At 49.2% G+C, this 25,040-nt stretch overlaps 1 protein-coding gene and 1 long non-coding RNA gene across 10 annotated transcripts in view; one reads left to right on the top strand and one right to left on the bottom strand.

Moving 5' to 3' along the window:
- LOC132389322 (NACHT, LRR and PYD domains-containing protein 12-like) overlaps nucleotides 1-25,040 on the bottom strand; it is a 128,677-nt gene that overhangs the window by 13,649 nt on the left and 89,988 nt on the right. For 2 of the 4 annotated variants that reach the window (XM_059961836.1, XM_059961837.1), the window contains exons 1-5: nucleotides 19,591-19,776; nucleotides 16,796-16,967; nucleotides 16,632-16,697; nucleotides 10,375-12,124; nucleotides 4,503-4,589 (exon numbers count right to left, since the gene is read on the bottom strand). In XM_059961836.1, the coding sequence (XP_059817819.1) occupies nucleotides 4,503-4,589; nucleotides 10,375-12,124; nucleotides 16,632-16,697; nucleotides 16,796-16,967; nucleotides 19,591-19,632 (2,117 nt within the window). In that variant the 5' untranslated portion in view covers nucleotides 19,633-19,776. Of the gene's footprint in view, nucleotides 1-4,502; nucleotides 4,590-10,374; nucleotides 12,125-16,631; nucleotides 16,698-16,795; nucleotides 16,968-19,590; nucleotides 19,777-25,040 lie in introns of those variants that run through there. The other 2 variants (XM_059961839.1, XM_059961835.1) reach the window with 2 other exon arrangements.
- Nucleotides 1-25,040, top strand: part of LOC132389323 (uncharacterized) — a 51,483-nt gene that overhangs the window by 12,896 nt on the left and 13,547 nt on the right. For 2 of the 6 annotated variants that reach the window (XR_009510491.1, XR_009510489.1), the window contains exon 3: nucleotides 8,153-8,312. This is a non-coding gene — a long non-coding RNA (uncharacterized LOC132389323). Of the gene's footprint in view, nucleotides 1-8,152; nucleotides 8,313-12,599; nucleotides 12,834-21,107; nucleotides 21,353-21,519; nucleotides 23,584-25,040 lie in introns of those variants that run through there. The other 4 variants (XR_009510487.1, XR_009510488.1, XR_009510486.1 and 1 more) reach the window with 4 other exon arrangements.

Below are 25,040 nucleotides of genomic sequence, written 5' to 3'. Positions count from 1 at the left end.
GGAAGGGGGATGGGGACGAGAGACCCCACAGGGGGAAGGGGGACGGGGAGGAGAGACCCCACAGGGGGAAGGGGGACGGGGAGGAGAGACCCCACAGGGGGTAGTGGGACGGGGAGGGGAGATCCCACAGGGGGTAGGGGCACGGGGATCCCACAGGGGGAAGGGGGACGTGGAGGAGAGACCCCACAGGAGGAAGGGGGACAGGGAGGAGAGACCCCAAAGGAGGAAGGGGGACGGGGAGGAGAGACCCCACAGGAGGAAGGGGGACGGGGCCGAGAGGCCCCACAGGAGGAAGAGGGACGTGGAGGAGATATCCCACAGGAGGAAGGGGGACGGGGAGGAGATATCCCACTGGAGGAAGGGGGAAGGGGACGAGATCCTACAGGAGGAAGGGGGAAGGGGACGAGATCCCAGAGGAGGAAGGAGGACGGGGCCGAGAGACCCCACAGGCGGAAGGGGGTCGGGGAGGAGAGACCCCACAGGAGGAAGGGGGACGGGGAGGAGAGACCCCACAGGAGGAAGGGGGACGGGCAGGAGAGACCCCACAGGAGGAAGGGGGACGGGGAGGAGAGACCCCACAGGAGGAAGGGGGACGGGGAGGAGAGTCCCCACAGGCGGAAGGGGGACGGGGAGGAGAGACACCACAGGAGGAAGGGGGACGGGGAGGAGAGACCCCACAGGTGGAATGGGGATGGGGAGGAGAGACCCCACAGGAGGAAGGGGGACGGGCAGGAGAGACCCCACAGGAGGAAGGGGGATGGGCAGGAGAGACCCCACAGGAGGAAGGGGGACGGGCAGGAGAGTCCCCACAGGAGGAAGGGGGACGGGCAGGAGAGATCCCACAGGAGGAAGGGGGACGTGGAGGGGAGATCCCAAAGGAGGAAGGGGGACAGGGAGCTGAGATCCCACAGGAGGAAGGGGGACGGGGAGGGGAGACCCCACAGGAGGAAGGGGGACGGGGAGGGGAGACCCCACAGGAGGAAGGGTGACGGGGAGGATAGACCCCACAGGAGGAAGGAGGAAGGGTACGAGACCCCACAGGAGGAAGGGGGAGTGGCCGAGAGACCCCACAGGCGGAAGGGGGTCGGGGAGGAGAGACCCCACAGGAGGAAGTGGGACGGGGAGGAGAGATCCCACAGGAGGAAGGGGTACGGGGCCGAGAGACCCCACAGGAGGAAGGGGGACGGGGAGGAGAGATCCCACAGGAGGAAGGTGGACGGGGCCGAGAGATCCCACAGGGGGAAGGTGGACGGGGACGAGATCCCACAGGAGGAAGGGGGACGGGGAGCAGAGATCCCACAGGATTCAGAGGGACGGGGAGGAGAGATCCTACAGGAGTCAGGGGGACGGGGAGCAGTGACCCCACAGGAGGAAGGGGGACGGGGGGGAGAGATCCCACAGGGGGAAGGGGGACGGGGGGAGAGATCCTACAGGGGGAAGGGGGATGGGGACGAGAGACCCCACAGGGGGAAGGGGGACGGGGAGGAGAGACCCCACAGGGGGAAGGGGGACGGGGAGGAGAGACCCCACAGGGGGTAGTGGGACGGGGAGGGGAGATCCCACAGGGGGTAGGGGCACGGGGATCCCACAGGGGGAAGGGGGACGTGGAGGAGAGACCCCACAGGAGGAAGGGGGACAGGGAGGAGAGACCCCAAAGGAGGAAGGGGGACGGGGAGGAGAGACCCCACAGGAGGAAGGGGGACGGGGCCGAGAGGCCCCACAGGAGGAAGAGGGACGTGGAGGAGATATCCCACAGGAGGAAGGGGGACGGGGAGGAGATATCCCACTGGAGGAAGGGGGAAGGGGACGAGATCCTACAGGAGGAAGGGGGAAGGGGACGAGATCCCAGAGGAGGAAGGAGGACGGGGCCGAGAGACCCCACAGGCGGAAGGGGGTCGGGGAGGAGAGACCCCACAGGAGGAAGGGGGACGGGGAGGAGAGACCCCACAGGAGGAAGGGGGACGGGCAGGAGAGACCCCACAGGAGGAAGGGGGACGGGGAGGAGAGACCCCACAGGAGGAAGGGGGACGGGGAGGAGAGTCCCCACAGGCGGAAGGGGGACGGGGAGGAGAGACACCACAGGAGGAAGGGGGACGGGGAGGAGAGACCCCACAGGTGGAATGGGGATGGGGAGGAGAGACCCCACAGGAGGAAGGGGGACGGGCAGGAGAGACCCCACAGGAGGAAGGGGGATGGGCAGGAGAGACCCCACAGGAGGAAGGGGGACGGGCAGGAGAGTCCCCACAGGAGGAAGGGGGACGGGCAGGAGAGATCCCACAGGAGGAAGGGGGACGTGGAGGGGAGATCCCAAAGGAGGAAGGGGGACAGGGAGCTGAGATCCCACAGGAGGAAGGGGGACGGGGAGGGGAGACCCCACAGGAGGAAGGGGGACGGGGAGGGGAGACCCCACAGGAGGAAGGGTGACGGGGAGGATAGACCCCACAGGAGGAAGGAGGAAGGGTACGAGACCCCACAGGAGGAAGGGGGAGTGGCCGAGAGACCCCACAGGCGGAAGGGGGTCGGGGAGGAGAGACCCCACAGGAGGAAGTGGGACGGGGAGGAGAGATCCCACAGGAGGAAGGGGTACGGGGCCGAGAGACCCCACAGGAGGAAGGGGGACGGGGAGGAGAGATCCCACAGGAGGAAGGTGGACGGGGCCGAGAGATCCCACAGGGGGAAGGTGGACGGGGACGAGATCCCACAGGAGGAAGGGGGACGGGGAGCAGAGATCCCACAGGAGTCAGAGGGACGGGGAGGAGAGATCCTACAGGAGTCAGGGGGACGGGGAGCAGTGACCCCACAGGAGGAAGGGGGACGGGGAGCAGAGACCCCACAGGAGGAAGGGGGACGGGGAGCAGAGATCCCACAGGAGGAAGGGGGACGGGGAGGAGAGACCACACAGGAGGAAGGGGGACGGGGAGGAGAGACCCCTCAGGAGGAAGGTGGACGGGGCCGAGAGACCCCACAGGAGGAAGGGGGACGGGGAGGAGAGACCCCACAGGAGGAAGGGGGACGGGGAGGAGAGACCCCACAGGAGGAAGGGGGACGGGGAGGAGAGATCCCACAGGAGGAAGGAGGAAGGGGACGAGATCCCACAGGAGGAAGGAGGAAAGGGCCGAGAGACCCCACAGGCGGAAGGGGGTCGGGGAGGATAGACCCCACAGGAGGAAGGGGGATGGTGAGGAGAGATCCCACAGGAGGAAGGGGGACGGGGAGGGGAGATCCCACAGGAGGAAGGGGACGGGGAGGAGATATCCCAGAGGAGGAAGGGGGACAGGGCCGAGAGTCCCCACTGGAGGAAGGGGGACGGGGAGGAGAGACCCCACAGGAGGAAGGGGGACGGGGAGGAGAGACCCCACAGGAGGAAGGGGGACGGGGAGGGGAGTTCCCAGAGGAGGAAGGGGGACGGGGAGGAGAGACCCCACAGGAGGAAGGGGGACGGGGAGGAGAGACCCCACAGGAGGAAGGGTGACGGGGAGGAGAGACCCCACAGTAGGAAGGGGGACGGGGCCGAGAGACCCCACTGGAGGAAGGGGGACGGGGAGGAGAGACCCCACAGGCGGAAGGGGGTCGGGGAGGAGAGACCCCACAGGAGGAAGGGGGACGGGGAGGAGAGACCCCAAAGGAGGAAGGGGGACGGGGAGGAGAGACCCCCCCAGGAGGAAGGGGTATTGGCAAGAGAGACCCCACAGGAAGAAGGGGGACGGGCAGGAGGGACCCCACAGGAGGAAGGGGGACGGGTAGGAGAGATCCCACAGGAGGAAGGGGGACGGGGAGGGGAGATCCCACAGGTGGATGGGGGATGGGGAGGAGAGATCCCACAGGAGGAAGGGGGACGGGCAAGAGAGACCCCACAGGATGAAGGGGGACGGGCAGGAGGGACCGCACAGGAGGAAGGGGGACTGGGAGGAGAGACCCCACAGGAGGAGGGGGGACGGGGAAGAAAGATCCCACAGGAGGAAGGGGGATGTGGAAGAAAGATCCCACAGGTAGAAGAGGAATGGGTAGCAATCTCCGAGGAGGAGGATGTGAAATGTGGAAACCATAGACAGGGTGCAGAGGAGATTTACAAGGATGTTGCCTGGATTGGGGAGCATGCCTTATGAGAACAGGTTGAGTGAACTCAGCCTTTTCTCTTGGAGTGACGGAGTATGAGAGGTGATTTGATAGAGGTGTACAAGATAATGAGAGGCATTGATCATGTAGATAGTCAGAGTCTTCTCCCCAGGGTTGAAATGGCTAGCACGAGAGGGCATAGTTTTAACAATGGGCTGCTGGAGGCGAAAACTTTAAACTCCAGGATGGCTACATGGAGCTTAGAAATATAGAGCACTATGGGTAAAACCGAGATAATTCTAAGGTAGAAAAATGTTCAGCACGGCTTTGTGGGCCGAAGGGCCTGCATTGTCCTGTATGTTTTCTGTGTGTCTACTGATCACATTCATTCTCAGTGTCAGACACCCAGTGACTGTAAACACAATCTCCCACAGTCTGGTACTTACCACAGTGTCTGTATTTTACACTCCGGGTTCCTCAGAGCCGCAGACACCAGTTTCACTCCTGAATCTCCCAGGTCATTATGCCCAAGTCTAAACACAAACAGACAGATTGATAAACAAACTGATTCAAACTGTGGGTCTGGGGGAATTTCTGTCACTCGGATATTTCAGGAAACATTAAACTGTCCAGTGAATCACTGATCGGAGTTCCCATCACTGTCACTGTCCCTCACTGCCCAGCTCCAGTGTATTTACCGAATGTCGGTAATTTCGTCTGTCGGTGTGACCCTCTAAACCCCACATATACTGTCCCATTCCCCAATGGAGAGAAAAGTGTTTCTGACCGAAATGCAGAAATGTCAATGGGACACAGCGAAATAGACCCACCCAAGCTAAAGGAATGGGGAAGAGAGATCCCACAGGAGGTAGGGGGTTGGGGAAGAGATCCCAGAGGAGGAAGGGGGATGGGGAAGAGAGATCCCACAGGAGGAAGGGGGACGGGGGGGAAGAGATCCCAAAGGAGGAAGGGGGATGGGGAAGCGAGATCCCACAGGAGGAAGGGGGTTGGGGAAGAGATCCCACAGGAGGAAGGGGGATGGGGAAGAGAGATCCCACAGGAGGAAGGGGGTTGGGGAAGACAGACCCCACAGGAGGAAGGGGGATGGGGAAGAGAGATCTCACAGGAGGAAGGGAGATGGGGAAGAGAGATCCCACAGGAGGAAGGGGGATGGGGAAGAGAGATCCCACAGGAGGAAGGGAGATTGGGAAGAGAGATCCCACAGGAGGAAGGGGGATAGGGAAGAGAGATCCCAAAGGAAGAAGCGGGATGGGAGAGAGAGATCCCACAGGAGGAAGGGTAATGGGGAAGAGATCCCACAGGAGGAAGGGGGATGGGAGAGAGAGATACCACCAGAGGAAGGGGGATGGGGATGAGAGATCCCACAGGAGGAAGGGGGATAGGGAAGAGAGATCCCACAGGAGGAAGGGTAATGGGGAAGAGATCCCACAGGAGGAAGGGGGATGGGAGAGAGAGATACCACCAGAGGAAGGGGGATGGGGATGAGAGATCCCACAGGGTGAAAGTGGATGGGGGAGAGAAATCCCACAGAAGGAAGGGGAATGGGGAAGAGAGATCACATAGGATGATGGGGCATGGGGAAGAGAGATGAGACAGGAGGAAGTGGGTGGGGAAGTGAGATCAAACAGGAGGTTGGGGGATGAGTAGGAGAGATCCCATTGGAGGAAAGGGGATGCTGAGGAGAGATCCAACAGTTGGAAGGATGGGGGAGTGGGAACAGAGAGCCCAGAGGATGAAAGGGGGATGGGAAAGCGAGATCTCACAGGAGGATTGCTACCTGTGCCACGTGCTAGTGAGGCTAGAAATAGGAAGATAATGCAGCTAAATACATGGCTGAGGGGATGATGCATGAGGGAGGGGTTCACGTTTCTGGACAATTGGGCTTTCTTCCAGGGGAGGTGGGACCAGTTCGAATTGGACAGTTTGCACCTGAACTGGAGGGGAACTGGAGGACTAACATCCTGGCCGGTAGGTTAGCAAGTTCTGCTCCGGGGGTTTTAAACAAGGTTGCAGGGGGAGGGGAACCAGAGTGTTAGAGCAGATAGTGAGGTGGTGGAGGATAAGGGTCATGCGAGGACTGCTTGTATAGACAGATATCAATGGTTTGTATGTGATAGAAATGTTCTCAGGTGCATTTATTTCAATGCAAGGAGTATTGCAGGTAAGGCAGATGAGTTTAGATCGTGGATTGGCACGATGATATCGACATTATTGCTATTAGTAAGACTTGGTTTGCAGGAGGGTCAGGACTGGCAGCTTCATGTTCTGGGTTTCCATTGTTTCAGATGTGATAGAGGGGAGGGATGAAAGGGGGCGGAGTGGCATTACCAGTCAGGGGAATATCACAGCTGTGCGTAGACGGGACAGCCCGGAGGGTTCATCTACAGAGGCCATATGGGTGGAGCTGAGGAACGGGGAAGATGTGACCACACTAATAGGGTTGTATTATAGACCGCCCAGTAGTCAGAGAGAATTCGAGGAGCAAATCTGTAGAGAGGTAGCACACCAATGTAAGAAACAGAAAGTCATAATCGTAGGGGATTTTAACTTCCCACATATTCACGGGGACTCCCATTCTGGGAAAGGGTTAGATGGCGTGGAGTTTGTCAAATGTGTCAGGAAAGTTTTCTAAATCAATACATTGAGGTATCAACGAGAGAGGGTGCAGTACCTGATCTCCTATTAAGTAACCAGACAGGTCAGGTGACAGAAGTATGTGTCGGTGAACATTTTGGGTCCAGTGACCATAATGTCATTAGTTTCAAGATAATGATGGATGAGGATAGGACTGGTCCGCCAGTTAAGGTTCTGAATTGGAGAAGGGCCAATTTTGTGGAAATGAGAGAAGATCCGGGAAGAGTGGATTGGGATAAGTTGTTTTCTGGCAAGGATGTGTTCAGTAAGTGGAACGCCTTCAAGGGTGAAATTTTGAGAGTGCAGAGTTTGCATGTTCCTGCCAGGATTAAAGGCAAAGTTAACAGGCAGAGGGAACCTTGGTTTTCAAGGGATATTGGCGATCTGCTTAAGTAGGTGTTTAGCAGCTATAGGAAACAAGGAACAAATGAGGTACTTGAAGAGTATAGAAAATGTAAGCAAATACTAAAGAAGGAAATCAGGAAGGCAAAAAGAAGACATGAGGTTGCTTTGGCGGATAATGTGAAGGTAAACCCGAAGGGTTTCTACAAGTATATTAAGAGTAAAAGGATAGTAAAGGACAAAATTGGTCCCCTAGAAGTTCAGAGTGGTCGTCTCTGTGTGGAGCCTCACGAGATGGGGGAGATCTTAAACAGTTTTTTTGCATCAGTGTTTACTCAGGAAACTGGCATAGCGGATATGGAATTAAGGGAAACAAACAGTAGTGTCATGGAACATATAGAGTTTAAAGAGGAGGAGCTGCTTGCTGCCTTACAGTGAATAAAGGTAGATTAATCCCCCGGGCCTGACGTGATATTCCCTCGGACCTTGAGAGAGACTTGTGTAGAAATTGCAGGGGCCCTGGCAGAAATATTTAAAATGTCCTCAGCCAGGGGTGTGGTGCCGGAGGATTGGAGGGTAGCTCATGTTGTTCTGTTGTTTGAAAAAGGCTCCAAAAGTACACCAGGTCATTACAGGCCAGTGAGCCTGACATCAGTAGTAGGTAAATTATTGGAAGGTGTTCTGAGAGATCGGATATACAAGGATTTGGACAGCCAAGGGCTGATAAAAGATAGTCAGCATGGCTTTGTGTGTGGTAGACCATGTTTAATGAATCCTGTAGTGTTTTTCGAGGATGTTACCAAGAATACATATGAAGGAAAGGCTGTGGATGATGTCTACATTGACTTTTGTAAGGCCGTTGACAAAGTTCCACATAAAAGGTTAGTTCTAAAGGTCCAGACACAAGGTATCCATGGAGAGGTTGTAAACTGGATTTGAATTGACTGTGTGGGAGAAGACAGAGAGTGGTAGTGGATGATTGCTTCTCAGACTGGAGGCCTGTGACTAGTGGTGTGTCTCAGGGATCTGTGCTGGGACCATTGTTGTTTGTTGTCTGTATCAATTATCTAGATGATAATGAGATAAATTGTATCAACAGGTTTGCGGATGACACTAAGATGTAGGCATTGTGGACAGCGAGGAAGGCTTTCAAAGCTTGCAGAGGGATCTGAACCAACTGGAAGAATGGGCCAGAAAATGGCAGATGGAATTTAATGCAGACAAGTGTGAGGTGTTCCATTTTGGAAGGACAAATCAAGGTACGACATACACGATAAATGGTAGGGCACTGAAGAGTGCGGAGGAACAAAGGGAGCTGGGGGTTCCGATACATAATTCCCTGAAAGTGGCATCACAGGTAGACAGGGTTGTAAAGAAGGCTTTTGGCATCCTGTCATTCATAAATCAAAGTACTGAGTATAGGAGTTGGAATATTATGGTGAGGTTGTATAAGACATTGGTGAGGCAAAATTTGGAGTATTGTGTGCAGTTCTGATCACCTAACTATAGGAAGGATATCGGTAAGTTTGAAAAAGTGCAGAGAAGATTTACTAGGATGTTGCCAGGTCTTCAGGAGTTGAGTTACAGGGAAAGATTGAACAGGTTACGACTTTATTCCTTGGAGTGCAGAAGAATGAGGGGAGATTTGATAGAGGTTTACAATATTATGAGGGTATAGACAGGGTAAATGCGAATAGGCTCTTTCCACATAGATTAGGAGAGATAAATATGAGAAGACATGGCTTCAGCGTGAAAGGAGAAAGGTTTAGGGGGAGCATTAGGAGGAAATTCACTCAGAGGGTGGCGAGAGTGTGGAACGAGCTGCCATCTGATGTGGAAAATACGGACTCACTCTTAAGCTTTAAGAATAAATTGGATAGATACATGGATGGGAGAGGACTGGAGGGTTATGGACTGGGAGCAGGTCAATGGAACTAGCGGAATAAGGTTTCGGTACAGACTAGAAGGACCGAATGGCTTGTTTTCTGTGCTGTAGTGTTCTATGATTTTATGATTCTATGGGGAGGAGAGTTCCCACAAGCAAAAGGGGAATGGGGATGGGGAAGAGATCCCACAGGAGGTCGGGGGATGGGGAAGGGAGATCCCACAGCCGGCATGGGAGTGTGGAAGAGAGATCCCACGGGAGGATGAGGCATGGGGAAGAGAGATCCCACAGGAGGAAGGGGGATATAGACAGAAAATAAACAGGATGAAGGGGGAAGGGGTTAAGAGATCGGCCAGGAGGAAGAGGGATGTGGAACAGAGTTCCCACAGGAGGATGTGGGATTGGGAAGAGAAATCTCACAGGAGGAAGGGGGTCGGGGAAGAGAAATTCCACAGGACAATGGGGCATGCCAAAGAGAGATCCGACAGGAAGAATTCGATGGGGGAGAGAGATCCCACAGGAGGAAAGGGTATGGGGAAGAGAATTCCAACAGCAGGAAGGGATAGGGAAGAGAAATCCATAGAAGGAAGGGGGATGGGGAAGAGCGATCTCACAGGAGCAAGGGGGATGGGGAAGAGAGATCCCACAGGAGGAAGAGGGATGGGGAGGAGAGATCCCACAAAAGGAAGGGGGATAGGGAAGAGAGATCTCACAGGAAGGGTGGTGGGGTGTGTGGACAAGACATCCCACAGGAGGATGAGGAAAGAGTAATAGAGAGTCCACGGGAGGAATGGGGATGGGGGCGAGATTCCAAAGAATGGAAGGGAGATTGGGATGAGAAATCCCACAGGAGGATTCCAAGGGTAAACGATAATCCTACAAGACGAGAGGACGCAGACATTTTTTGTACGTGTGTGTTGGGTCTGAACAGAGACCCAGAGGAGATGCGCCCTCGCTCTTTGTGTATCTGGAAGTGAGCAAAGTCACACACGGGGAAGGGCAGTGGGAGGACAATCTCACAATGGTATTTCTTTCCTTCTCACTGGGACAGTCTGCTGACGGTCTCTTGTCCCTCACCGGGAAGGGGTTGTGCATCTCTGACCCACCTGCTACAGTCAGTGTCGGTCTGGGTGTCAGTCACAGTGAGAAGGAACATTGTCAATGGACGTGTCACAGGCAGCGAGAAACACGGCCATTCCTGTGATTTACTACCATTAAACCAATGGCCGTTGTTCACTGATCTGATGAAGTCTCCAACATCCCTTCACAAGGAACCACAGAACCCTCCCGTCCTTGGGGAATTACTGACTGATCCCCTGGGCATTTGTCACAATTCTTCACAATCTGATTTACTACAAATTTACCAAAATTCCTTTACATTGAAACAACACAATGGAACAGTTTCACAGATCAGAGTGAGAGATAAATCAAGTTACCTCAACTCCTGGCACTTATGCAACCCGGGTCCCAGCCGCTGTATTCCCTCATACTGAATGTGGCAGTTCTCCAGGTCGAGCTGTTTTATTGTATCACAGAGTCCGATGACATGAGACAGGACCGCGCAGTCAATCGGGGTCAGTGTCATTCCACTGAGTGAAATCCTTTCCACAGATCCCAGTGCGGCCTGAGCCAGTCCACGATTCTGAGACTCAAACAGATAGTGCAATGTGTTCAGGAGGCTCCTTTTACCAGCTTCACTCCTTGTGTTTCCACTTCGGCGTTTAACCTCCTCCTTCACCCAGTCAATCACCCGGCAGGTTGTTTCATTGGGAAATGGACCCAGAAACTCCTCCAGACTCCGAGCTGTCATTGGGTTGGAGAGACCAGCAACAAAACGGAGAAATACCTCAAATCGCCCATCCCTCACGCAGTGGGCTTCAGTGAGGAGTTTCATGATATCTCTGCCATCTGGGATCAGGAATTGTGCGACTGCAGCTACAAACTCTTGGATGGTGAGGTGTGGGAATGTGTACACCACGCTCTGGGCAGAATCCTCTCTCTCCAAAAGCTCCATCAGGAACCCGGACAGAAACTGGGAAGGCTGCAGATTGTAGTTGATCAAATCTCCACCTGTAAACACAATCTTCTTCTCCGACACTCCTCTGAAGGCCATCTGACCAACTCTGAGTAACACATCACGGGGGTTCTCAATCTCACGGCCATGGTTTTTCAGGATGTTGTAAATATAGTAGGAGTACAGTTGGGTGATGGTCTTGGGAACTCGCTGCGGGTCCCTGACTCTTTGTGTGAAGAAGGGGCCCAGTACCAGAGCAAGGATCCAGCAGTAGGAGGGGTTGTAGCTCATGGTGTACAGGATCTCGTTCTCCTTCACGTGTTTGAAAACTGCTTCTGCCTCCGTCTGATCTTCAAAATACCTGATGAAATATTCCTTCCGTTCCTCACCAACAAATCCCAGGATTTCAGCCCAGACACTGATATCCGCCTTTTCCAATAAATGTAACGCAGTGGGGCGGGTGGTCACCAGCACTGAACACCCTGGGAGCAGCTTGCCCTGGATTAAACTGTACACAATATCAGACACCTTGCACTTGAATTCAGGATCTGTGCACTGTGATTCTGTGTCTCTCCGACCATCAACAAAGTTGATTTTGTCCTTGAATTCATCCAATCCGTCGAATATGAACAGCAGTCCCTCTGTCTGTTTCCAGATCTCTCCCAGGATATTCCCAAAGTAGGGATAATGATGCAGAATCAGTTCCTTCAGGTTTATTCTGCAGTTAATGGTGTTTAAATCCCGGAATTTGAAACTGAAGACAAACTGGAATTGTTGGTATATCTTCCCCGTGGCCCAGTCGTAAACAATCTTTTGTACCATTGTTGTTTTCCCGATCCCTGGGACTCCGGCCACTGCTGCGGACATCCCTGATTTGTTTCCAAAGAAATATCTTTGCAATTTTTGAACAAAGCTCTTCTTGAATAACTGATCAGTACGGATTTTTTCCAGCTTACCACGGAGATCTTTTTCTCTCCACTCCTCGTGGTCTCTGCCTCTTGCCAGCAGCTCATGTTCCACCAGTGTCCGATCTCGAACAGTAGAAATGACCGTGAGCTCAGCGTATCGATCAACCAGCTGGAAAACCTTCACCTTCTCCCTCATCAGGATCGTGTTCACTCTCAGTTTTTCAGTCTCTGTCCGCAGAGTCTCCTTGTGTTTCTGTTGAACATCTTATGACGGACAGAAATAGGTTGTCAATGCCTGATCTGATGAACATGGAGCTCCCGACATATACTCGTTAAAGACACTGTTCAGGTGAAATCGGGTGATCAGAGATTAGAGTGTCTGAAAATGAACGACGGCCCAGAAACAGTTCTGATCTGACTCTGATCCGCTGTTAAAGGCTCCACTCTCCCCTCTGTTGGTAGTTTGCAGATTCCCCGGTGATCCAGCGAGCACCAAGTGCACACGTGATTCTGGAGAGGAGAGTGTTGTGTGGAGAGGGTGGTTTCACTGCTTTCACTGCTCAGCTTCTGCTGAACTGTGCAACCCTACAGAGGGTAACAGTGGGGGAGGGGGGCATTTACTTGTTCTACTGACTTTTACTTCTCTCACAATGGACCCCATGTTCTTGACACTCCTTTAGGATTAAGCTGTCTGTACTGCGCCTCAGAAAAGGAACATAATTTCAGTTTCCTTTTCCAGGCTGAGCCAGTCACGATGTGACGCACCCCACACTGGTCTACAGTCTCTTATTCTCCGAGGAGCTGGTACATGAACCCAGGCAAATCCCCGATGATGTGCGGAAGAGCAGGAAGCTGAAGAGGATGGCAGTGGTAATAGGAAGAGAATGAGGTGGCAGAAAAATGTGTGGCAGAGCATTTGGAGCAGGGAGCAGGAATTCAGATTTCTGGATAATTGTTACCACTTCCGGGGCAGGTAGGAGCTGTACAAAAGGCACGGGTTGCATGTGAATCCGATGAGGACCAATACACTTATGGGCAGATTTACTGGAGCTGTTGGGAGTGTTTTACCCTAAAATGGCCGGGGGACCGGAACTAGGACAATAGAGCTGTGGATGAACCAGCAGTTTCACAAGTAGATGATGGGTTTAAGATGAATGTTAGGGTGGACAAGCCAATGAATGTTTTCAAATACAGAGAGAGCAAACTGTTAAATTGTACTGCATAGACAGCATTCAAAAAGGCGCAGATGCAGGACTGAACGCCTTGTGTTTAAATGCACGGAACATTCAGAATAAGGTGGACGAACTTTTGGCGCAATTAGAGATTGGTCATTATGATGTCGTGGGCATCACTGAGTCATGGCTGAAAGAAGACCATAGCTGGGAGCTTAACGTTTAAAGATTTACGTCTTATCGAGAGGACTGGCAGGAAGGCATAGGCGTTGGTGATGTGGCTGTGCTGGTTCAAGGTGGAATCACATCTGTAGAAAGAGGTGACATAGGGTTAGAGAATGTTGAAGCTTTGTGGGTGGAGATAGGAAACTGTAAGAGTTAAAAAAAAAGCTTTATAGGGACCCTATATTGGCCTGAAAATAGCGAATGTGTGGGGTTGAGATTGCAAAGGGAGTTGGAAAAGGCGTGTGTTAAAGCCAATGACGCAGTTGTAATGAAGGACTTCAATGTGCACGGGGAATAAGAAAGTCAAACGAACGTCAGGAATCAGATTGCAAGAGAGGGAATATATTGAATTCCCACGCAATTGCGTTTCAGAGCAGCTTGTGCTTGAGACAACTCAGTGAAAGGCTGTCTTTGATTGGGTGTTGTGTAATAACCCTGATCTTATGAGGGAGCTTAATGTAAAAGAACCATTAAGAGATAGTGATCATAATATGAGTGAATTCATAATACCATTTGAGAGGGAGAAGCATAACTTACAGTATCAGTATCGCAATGGAATAAAGCGAATTACAGAGGCACGAGAGAGAAGCTTTCCCAGGTAGATTGGAGAAGGATACTAGCGGAGATGGCTGAAGCTTTTTGGAATAGGTCTCAAGTTGCAGGATGGATACGGCCCACGGAGGAAGAAGTTCTAAAGTGACACGTGCAGGCAACCATGGGTGACAATGGAAGTTAAGGATTGCATAAAAGCCGAGGAAAGGGCGTACAAGATAACAATAGTCATCTAAAAAAACTATAAGTAGGGAAAAGATGAAATATGAGGACAGCAAAGCCAATAATATAAAGCAGGATAATAAACACTTTCTTTCAGTTACATAAAGATTAAAAGGGAGGTGAGAGTCCATGCTGGAACACTGGAGAATGTGCACTCTGCATATTTCTTCACTGTTCTAGATGCTAGCAGTCTGCGAGTGACAGGCAGTAGGAGTGAGTGCCATTGCTATCACAAAAGAAAAGCATCTCGGCATACTGAAAGCTCTTCAGGTGCAAAGTCACCTGGGCCAGATGGACTGCATCCCAGAGATCTGAGAGAGGTTGCTGATTGGTCATGATCTTTGAAGAATCACTTTATTCTGGCATGGTCCCGGAGGACTGGAAGATTGCAACTGTCACTCTGGTCTTTACGAAGGGAGGAAGGCAAAAGAAGGAAAATTATCGGCCAGTTAGCCAAACCTCAGCGACTGGGAAAGAGTTGGAGTCTCTTATTAAGTTTGAGGTTTCGATTGACTTGGAGACTAATGACAATATAAGTTAGCATGGTTTCTGTTGGAATTCACCCTGGAAGTAAGAAGCAGGGTGGACAAAGGAGTCAGTGGATGCCATTTACTTGGATTTTCAGAAGGCATTTGATAAGCTGCTGCACAGGAGTCTGCTTAACCAGATAAAAATCTATGGCGTCACAGGAAAGATACTGGCACGTGCAGCGGAATTGCTGACAGGCAGCAGGCAGCGAGTGGGAATAAAAGGGGCCTTTTCTGGTTGGCTGCCAGTGTCCGGTGGTGTTCCTCAGGGATTAGTATTGGGACCGCTGACTTTCAGATTGTTTATCAATGATTTAGATGATTGAATGTATGTATTTGTGGTAAAGTTTGCGGATGATACAGAGATAGGTGGAGGGGTCGGTAGTGCAATTGCAACAGGACTGAGACATATTGGAAAAAATGGCTAAAAGGTGGCAGATGGAATTCATTGTTGGAAATGTATGATAATGCATTTTGGTGAAAGGAGCGGACTATTAACTAAATAGGAAGAAGTTCCAAGAATCAGAGGTGCAGAGCGACTTCAAAGGGACATCGGAGCCTCGAGCAAAACTCACAGAAGATTAGTTTAAAGGTTGAGTCTGTGGTAAAGGTGGCAAAAAAGGGAATCGAATATAAATGCTGAGCCTTTACAAGACTGTATAGTCAGGCTGCACTACAGGAGTATTGTCAACAGCTTTTCAGTACCTCTGAAAAGATGTGTGGTCATTAGAGAGAGTCCCGAGGAGATTCAGGAGGATGATTCCGGGAATGAAGGAGTTAACATATGGGGTGTGTTTTGGCAACTTTGGGCCTGTACTCACTGGAATTTTAAGGAATGCAAGGGAATCTCTTTTAAACCTGCAGAATGTTGAAAGGACCAGATAGGGTGGATGTGGAAAGGATGTTTCCTGTGGCAGGTGCATCCAGAACTAGGGGCCAGGGCCTCAAAATTGAGGGGCGATCCTTTACAACAGGTAAGGAGGACTCTTTGAGCCAGAGAATAATGACTGTCTGTAAGGCTCTGGCTCAGACTGCAGTGGAGGCCGAGTCCATGGATGTAATGAAGGCAGAAGTTCCTGATCGGTCAGGGCATCAAAGGATATGGCGAGAAGGCAGGTGTATGGTGTTGTGTGGAATCGGGGATCAGCCATGATGGAATGGCGGAGCAGACTGAATGGCTGAATGGCCGAATTCTGCTCCCATGTCATGTTCGTATGGAGGAATAACAACAAATCTCGGCTCCACTTTGGATCAGAGGTGCGAGATTTCCCTTGCTGGAGTTGGATGTTCTAATTGGAATGGTTTGGCTTCAGTTTTGTCAAATCTCCAGATACTCGGCCCCACAGAAAAGGTGTTGTGACAAATGCAAATTGCTTCGTGTCCTCCAGCCACAGCAACAAAACCTGTCTCTCAGACTCTAACAGTCACTAAACAGGTCTCTAAAGAGATGTATTCAGACTCTCAGAGTGAAATAATAACAAAAACCTGTCTCCCAGACTCTGACAGTCTCTAAACAGGCCTCTAAAGACACGTATTCAGACTCTCAGTGTGAAATAACAACAAAACCTGTCTCCCAGACTCTGACAGTCTCTAAACAGGCCTCTACAGACACGTATTCAGACTCTCAGTGTGAAATAACAAGAAAAACCTGTCTCCCAGACTCTGACAGTCTCTAAACAGGCCTCTAAAGAGATGTATTCAGACTCTCAGTGTGAAATAACAACAAAAACTGTCTCCCAGACTCTGACAGTCTCTAAACAGGCCTCTAAAGATACGTATTCAGACTCTCAGAGTGAAATAACAACAAAAACCTGTCTCCCAGACTCTGACCGTCTCTAAACAGGCCTCTAAAGAGACGTATTCAGACTCTCAGTGTGAAATAACAACAAAAACCTGTCTCCCAGACTGACAGTCTCTAAACAGGCCTCTAAAGAGACGTATTCAGGCTCTCAGTGTGAAATAACAACAAAAACCTGTCTCCCAGACTGACAGTCTCTAAACAGGCCTCTACAGAGACGTATTCAGACTCTCAGTGTGAAATACAGACTTTCAGATTTCCATTCCATCACTTACCTTTCAGATGTTTGGGCACTTCAGAGAAATCCCGCTCAGTGTCCATGTAGGCGAACTGGCCGTCACCTGTTCAAACAGATTTACCTGCATGAAGTCTGTTCTGTGTAATACTGTAAACTCATCAGCATTTACATCTGTAACACACAGTGTATTGTACACCGTACCTCGCTCCCGTATTTCATTCAATATTCTGCTCAGCTTCGGTAAATGGTGGTGCAGTTTCACAAAGGATTCCCACATCACCTTCCGGGCCCCGGAGCCTCTCTCCATCACCAGATCTAGGAGGAGTTTGGAAGCGCCCGCTCGGTTTCCCTTCTCCGCGAGCTCAGTCACGCTCTGTAATGAACAATGGGGAATATATTGAGGAACGGAGGGATGGGTTCAAATCTACCCTGAACATGGACAGACCCAGCACATTCTGCTCGTCGCAAATCACTGACAGCAATTGTTCGCAGCAGGAAAAAGAAATTAAAAGAAGTTAGCATGGCCAATGATGACTTTCTGAACGCCACAGATTGCGGGGTACTTATCCACTTGGCAATGTTTAAGCAAAGCAGTCATAATGTGAGTGAGCCAGAGATAGAGTAGGTTATTGATGCTTTGTGTCAGAGAGGGTTCATTGAGGAGAGGCGGAGGCTTGGGTTGATCTTGGGTAATATTTCCCTTCTCTTTTTCACGGTTAGAACAGTGGGAAAGCCAGGCAGGATAGTGGGATGCTCTTCCTACAGGATGCGGCAAGACAGGGAGACGTTCAGTGTCCCCGATAACTACACCTTCAGGAATTTCATCCAGCTGCAGCTGAATACAGACTGTGCTGAGGAATTGAAGCTGGAGCTGGGTGAACTCAGGATCATTCCGGAGGCTGAGAGATTGACTGACAGGCCATACAGGGAGGGAGCTGTACACAAGGCCCGGAACACAGGGAACTGGGTGACTGTCAGGAGGGGGAAGGGAACAGGCAGCCACTACAGGAAACTCTTTGTAACAGGGATACGGCTTTCTGTTTCGGGGTATGGCCTCGCAGAGGAAAGCCACGGTGATTATGCCTCTGGCTCTGAGTTTGGCTTTGTGACTCGGAAGGGATGAGAAGTGCTGAGATTCACTGACGGGGAATAAAATGATCAGGAGAATAGACTGGAGATTCTATTTATGAGAACAGGATTTTTGGATGGTGTGTTACCAAGGTCAGTGATATCTCGTATCGACTCTGAAACTTCCTTAAGGGCAGGATGAGCAGGTCTTGGTCCACGTTGGTACCAATGACAAGAGTAGGAAGTGTGATGAGATACTGCAAAGTGATACAGATCCAAAATTTCTTGAAAGTATTATCGAAGGTAGATGGCGTTGTAAAGCTTTTTGGACATGGGGCTTTGTAAATCAAAATATTGAATACAGACGTTGGAATATTATGTCGAAGTTGATGTTTCAGAGGCTAAATTGAAGCAATGTGTACATCTACCTCCTGAAAGGATATCAATAAGATTGAACGAATGCTGAATTAAATACAGATTGTTACCAGGAGTTGAGGATCTAAGATATAGAGGAAGTGTGAATAGGCTAGGACATTATTCCATAGAGTGTCGGAGGACCATGAGAGATGTGAAAGAGATATACAAGTTTATAAAAGGTATACAGAGAGTTATTGCGAAAATGCATTTATTACTGAGGTTGAGTGAGACTGGAATTAGAGATCATAGGGTAATGATGACAGGTGAAAGGCAAAGTGAAGGGGAACCTGTTCACTCAGAGGTTGCTGAAGAGCGCGGAGCGTGCTGCCATCTTAATTAGTCGATGTACATTCCAGTTGATTATTTAAGATCAGTTTGGATAAGTTCATTCAATGGGGGAGTTTTGGACGTCTCCAGTCCGAGTTCAGATCAATGGGACTAAGCAGATAATACGTCGGTGTGGACTAGGTGGGCAGAAGAGCCTGTTGCTGTACTGTAAGGTTTGATGACTATGACTAGGTGAAACTATGGCCGGGCCACTGTTGAGTTTTGCCAGGGTAATCCCTGGTGAACCGCAGCAGCTTCACCCTTCACTGCCAGGATCCATGAGGGGTCCAGTGCCAGCCAACAGCTGGGAACTGGCAGTGAGGAGCAGCCAGCAAACTCAGGACTATTGTGTATGTGTCACAGACCAAAGCCGACCGGTGGTAATGTTGAGTAAGAAGTTTGGACTGAAATTCTCAGCTGCCTCATGTGGAATGCAATGCTCAGTATGGTGTCTGGCTCTTCACTAATATTCATTCTAGGTGGTAAAAGGTGAACGCAGTCCAGTAGCACGTGGACCATTGGAAAGCTGTTTCCTTGTAATTCTATGTTAGCTGTAGATGTTTGGAATATTTTCAGTGGCACTAATGTTGCACTTCCCATGTTAACAGTATATGCTATGGTAATTACAAACTCAAATTGGAAGTCACAAGGAACAGAAGTAACAGAACCATGAGGCATGTTGGGATATTGATCAAAAAAAGGGTCAGCAGTTCAAATGAGAGATGACAGTCAGTGTTGAACTGACGATGGGGTTGAAGGTCGACCGAGAATGAGCTGAGAAATAAGTCACTATATATTTGATTTGTGGGAGACCCGTGGGTCATCAGGAGAACACAGATTGGTCAGTGGCCATTAAGGTCGACCATTGGGAACATGATGTGATGAGTGGTGTAGAGTGGTTATCTGTCCACTTGCAATGTCCGTCAAGTGTCACATCACTAAATTCACCAGTCAATCATTGCCTGTATACTAATCTGTCTATAAATGAATGTGATCAGAAAACTGGAGAGAGGATTGTGTTGGTTAATAAAAGTTCAGGGTTTTTCGCAAATGAAAACTCTTTTCTTGATGTTGACCACAAGCATTACAGGATTTTTACAGCCCAGAGGTGTCGTTACACCGGTTCTGTCGGTTTGTGATAGATTCAGTAGAATATACAGTCAGTGTATGTCCCTTCCACTTACGTGATACTCCTGCCCAGTGAAGTGATTCTCCCTCATTAGCATGAAGCTGACTCCCTCCACGCCCTCCTCAATCGCCTGCTCCAGTCGCTCCTTGTAGAATCTCGTCAACCGAAACAGTTGGTGATCGTCACAATTTGACAGGAAGGCGGAGATGGCGGAGTTCAGATCTGTAGTCGGTCATAGAACGTAAAATAGTAGATGTACCATGCGTGTGCAGACATGATGCCATTTTAAACTAATCGCATCTTCAGGAACACAGTCAATGTCCCCCGTTCCCGGCCGACTCATGAGTTCAAACGCCTCTCAGAAGCTGCTGAGTATCTGTTTCCAGTCCCTCCCACGGCAGCTCATTCCAGACACCGATCACTCTCTGTGGAAAACATGCATCCTAAATCCCCTTTAAACTTTACCATCTAAACAGACCTGTTACCTCAGGTTTTTGTGGTGAAACTCGTCTACACCCTCTACAGACCCTCCACATCATTCTCGATTTGTGCACAATACTGAAATAGTCTCTTAACCAACGCGTATCCAGTTACAGTCTAACTTTAACAAATACCTCAACTCATCGTTAGCACACTACTAATTGTGTTGCCACCTTCAGGGAGCTGGGCACATCCATCACAAGACCCGACAGTACATCAATCTTATTATCAGTCCCAACATTCACTGTGCACATTGCTCGCGAATATGACCTCTCAAAATGCAACTTCTCACATTTGCCTGAATTATCTGTACTTGGTGACTCTCTGTTCATATTTCTAATTGGATTCTGAACACATTGACAACAGTCCCAAATTTATTCAACTCCTCCAACTCTGTAAATCAACGAATAAGTCCACCTAGTATATCATATGATTAACCTATTTGATTCACACACACGATGCATGGCGAAACAGTGATCCTTGCGAACACTACTGGTCACAGACCTTCAGCCAGAACAACGCTCCTCTCGTGCTGACTCCATTTTGTGTACCTAAGACGACTTTGAAATCAACTTACAGATTCTCAGCCCGAAACATTGAAGGTTATTTTTTTCACTATAGGTGCTTCCTGACCTGCTGAGTTCCTCCAGCATTTTGTACGGTGCCCTCTCCACTTATTATTTTATTTTACTTTAATCCTATTCGCCAAGGACATTTCATTGCTTCAGTAGCCACCCACCCCCCATATTCCCTGTGTACAATTTCTCTTGTTCACTGTCTCCTGCACCCAGCCCGTCCTCCCTCAATATAACGACCTTTAACTCGGCCACAGAAAACAAACACCGGGAACTCCCCTCACCTCCATTGTACAACAACCCGTTAATCTGGGGAGAATTCACCATTGCCCTTCCAAACAGAAAACACCTTCTGTTTCTCTCACTGGCTGTCGGAGGCATTTCCCACATCAGGGCGTACCGAATGCTGACGGAAATTCTATCTGTTCTCTCGACTGTTACATTGCCCGCTGTTGTATTCCTGTCTGAGTGTTACCCACAGCCACCTTATTTAGGGGCTCCTTCTCCTTTCACTCAGGTGAAGATTTGTGTGGTGAGGGGAGCGATTCGATCATTACCCTCGTTAGGTCCCAGCGCTGGAGCTAGTGAATTGTTCCAATGCTCATGGACTCTTTACCAGTTGGAACAATGATGGTACTTTCTCTCTGCCCCTTTATCGCCCAAGTTTATCCCTCTGAATTATTGCCGATTTGACGACACGTGTACCATGACGACAGAGTTTTAATGAGAAAGAGCCCAGTGAACATACCCGTGTCCATTCTGACTGACTTTGGTTGATTATCGTCTGCTTGTCCGACGTCCGGGTGGAAGAAAGCCCCACCTGCTGGCAATGACCTGAATTACACAAATAAAAAAGTATGAGTCAGTTACTCTGTCCTTCAAATTTAAAACACTTTTGTAACGTCTCTGCTCACTCTCCGACATTCCAGGGAGCAAATGGAGATTGGAGCAAAGACCTCCAACTGAACACAAATTTCAAGAAGATAGCAAGGAAATATAAGGAAACTTACTTAAAGGAGCGATGCATTGAAGCTGAAGAAGCCAACAGAATTGGAAAAAAGAAGAGATCTGTTGCAGAAGAATTGAGATATCATAGGAACATTTCATGTAAAATGAGCATAGGAAAAGACAAAGAAGGGAAGGACCTTACAGAAGCAAAGGGCATCAAAGGGAGTTGGCAGGAACACACAGAAGAATTGCAAAAAGATCCAACAGTGAAGACATTAGCAATGACTCCCTCATCGATCTAGAGCCAGACATTCTGGAAAGCGAAGTCGAATGGGTGTTAGAAAACATTGCCAATAATAAGGCTGCAGGTTATGACAGGATTTCAGTAAAATTGTTGAAATTTCTAAAAGGTGATGCTGTAAAAGTGTTGCATGCAATTTTCCAGCAGATCTGGGAAAATATAAACAACAAGGACGCTTTCTTCTTTTTTTGTAATCTTGTCCTCAAGTGGACTGCCCAGTTCCCCCCTTTTTTTTTGTTTTAGTTTTTAGTTTGTTTAGTGTTTTATTTCTCTCCTATAAATTGAACATTTCCAGACTTTTTTTGTATGAATTGTCAAGAGGAGTTGTGGTTCTCTGTTTATATATAATAGCCTAATATTATATTACACATGATTTAGACAGTGTATATCATTTTCTTTGTTTGTACGTTTATTCTATTATGTATTTGATATAACTTCACCTCTGATTCGTATCTATTCATATAAATTTTTTAATCAATAAAGAAAGATTGAAAATGATGGTAAATGCAGCGTATTAAACGGCGCTTACTTCTGGGGAGGGTAGCAATGGCAAATTTAGATAAAATACTGAAGTGCAGAGACATAACATTGTCTGCGAAGGACCGTAGAGTCAAGTATATAGTATTTCCAGTTGTGATGTAAGGCTGTGAGAGCTGGACTATTAGTAAGGCTGAATACAAAATAATCAACGCCTCTGAACTTGGATGTTGGGGGAAAGAGTTCGTTGGACAGCAAGAAGATCCAACAAGTCAATACTTGGAGAAATACGCCAGACTGCTCACTGGGAAGCTTGAAAAGCTCAATTATTTTGACCACATCATGAGGGGACAGGATTCCTTGGAGAAGACTCTCATGTTCGGTAAAACAGAAGGCAAAAGAAGGAGAGGATGGCAGAGGCTACGATGGATAGATAATAATATTCAGGAAATGCCTATACCCTTGGGGTATCTTAGAGAGGCAGTCTCCAGTAAAGAGGCTTTGTGTGCAGTAATGCTGTTGTATTTGGCTGTGTTCATGTGTTTTCATGTATGTTTTGAATGTCTACTAAACTTGAACATAAATTGGACAATGATTGTATCATAAACAAAAAAAAAGAATGAATATAGATGTTTTCAGTCAATAACAGACTTGTAAGTGTTGCATTTTGTCCCTAATGCAGACAGGGAGCAGCCATACTCCAAGCATCTGACCACACAACACCCACTGGGGCAGCCTGCTGGCCCGAGGTGTGTCTGTTTACTCCGCCGTTTAAACCCAGACACCTCAAACAAAAAGCAGCCACCGGGTCCCTCCAGCCCAACGTGTCAGATAGTAAGATCGTGACTTGCTGTTAAAATCACCCGACTCCGCACTTGCAGGCAACACTTTATTGGTGTCCACTAAAAATATGCTGAAGCCTTCTCCATCCGAGCTCATTCTGAGGAGATAAATCCCCTGAACTCCCACTTCAGTCCATCGCCCTGACAACTCCGCCAACTCCTTGCTAAGGAAACTCCTAAATGACGAAGCCCATATCCCTATTGGTTGGTATGCTAAATTGGTATTTGGTTTCACCAATGAGAGACAAGTAAATGTCACGTCACTTCACGAGAGATACCGGTCACGCGCAGCATGCTTAAATCTTCTCATCGTCAGCCCGAGGGTGACGAATTTCCGCGAGAGGGCGCGCGTGGGCAGTGGGCGGGGCGGTGAGCTGGTGTGCGGTAGATGGGGAGACTGTAGAGTCAGTAACAGGGAACGGGGAGCGCGTCACTCGGTCCCGTACCGTGCGGACCAGCTCACCGAGTGTGTCATGGTCGATCTGCAACCTGCTGGGATACAACATTAACACACAAATCTCCATGTATATACTTAATCAATGTATGGTTTCTTTTCACTTGAACTTATATTGGCTTACACTAATTAAACTGTCAGAACTTTTCTAATCAACACACCAAGTACATAAGTGGACCACTCGGCCTACCGAACCTGCTGCTGATCTGATTTAAACTTTCGTTACGCATTCTCCCATGTTCATTTCGTTAACACTTCAAACCCACTCTTCATAAACAAACAGAGCTTTGAATGGAATAAAAGGCTTTAATTTCTCTGGGCAGTGAGCAGAAAGAGTTCCTAACTCCCGCGATCAATATTGGCAAAAGAATAGGAGAGTGAGAGGGTGAGTGGGGAGGGGGAGGGGAAACTGTTGCTGCTTTTCGCTACATGATGCCCTCTCCACAGCCAATCTTTCCACAGTTTCTCTGAACATTGCATCTACCTTTATATCAACTCCTCCATCATCTGACCCAACACGCTGCTTCCCATACTGAGTTTAAACCGACTCCGGCAGCTCCAGTAGTCTTGGCTGCAAGGACATTCGTTCATCTCAAGTACAGGTATAACCCATGGCTTTGGTACAGGATCAAATGGGAACATTGCAAAACCTATTTCTGCTTAATCACAGATTCATAGGTTCTGACAATTTATTGGTAGAAAAACACGATGACGACAGGGTATGTAAATTTAAATTATTCGTTGGCATTTGCTAGTTCAGACTGAATGAAATGTGGTGCTGGGACATTTGGCTTCAAGATGGTTTGCTCCTAGCAGAGGCTTGCACGATGATATACTCGAGGGCAAGTATATCATTGCAGCTTGCAATAGACAGAGGAGTCAATGACATGTTCCTGTAGTTCATGGTAACTCCACATTTCTGCATTCACTAGAGCCGGAAGCGCTGCGGTGTCTTCTAAAGGGAGAAAATTTTCAACGCATTTTGAGATGATTGGGACCTAACACAGACAAGCAAGGAAACATCAGACCAGATAAAGAGTTTGAAATGAGCAAATAATGTGAGGAATATGCATGGCTTCACAGAGCTGATGCTGACAGCGCATCAGTAGATCTGGAATGATTGCAACTGGCACTTCTACATTTATTCCGCATCACTCCAGCTATTTCCTCTTTTCCTTGGTACAGAAATGTAATTTCTAAAGGAGCAGTGTTTGAGTAAATGAGACACACCAAACTTTCTCCTGACTTTCAATGGAAACTCCGAGTCAGAAGGGTTCTGTCGAATTGATGATCTCCGCCCTCGGGCTGGTTCACTTGTTGCAGTTCCATCGTTTTCAGTTCTGGTTCGCTTCCAGTTGTGGGCTTTTCTTCCAATAAACCTCTCACCGGAGATCTAACTTCAATAAAAGAAGTAATGAAGTATGTTAC

This window comes from Hypanus sabinus, unplaced genomic scaffold, assembly GCF_030144855.1.
Source record: "Hypanus sabinus isolate sHypSab1 unplaced genomic scaffold, sHypSab1.hap1 scaffold_530, whole genome shotgun sequence".
NCBI lineage: Eukaryota > Metazoa > Chordata > Chondrichthyes > Myliobatiformes > Dasyatidae > Hypanus > Hypanus sabinus.
This window is presented reverse-complemented; position numbering and strand designations above follow the sequence as displayed.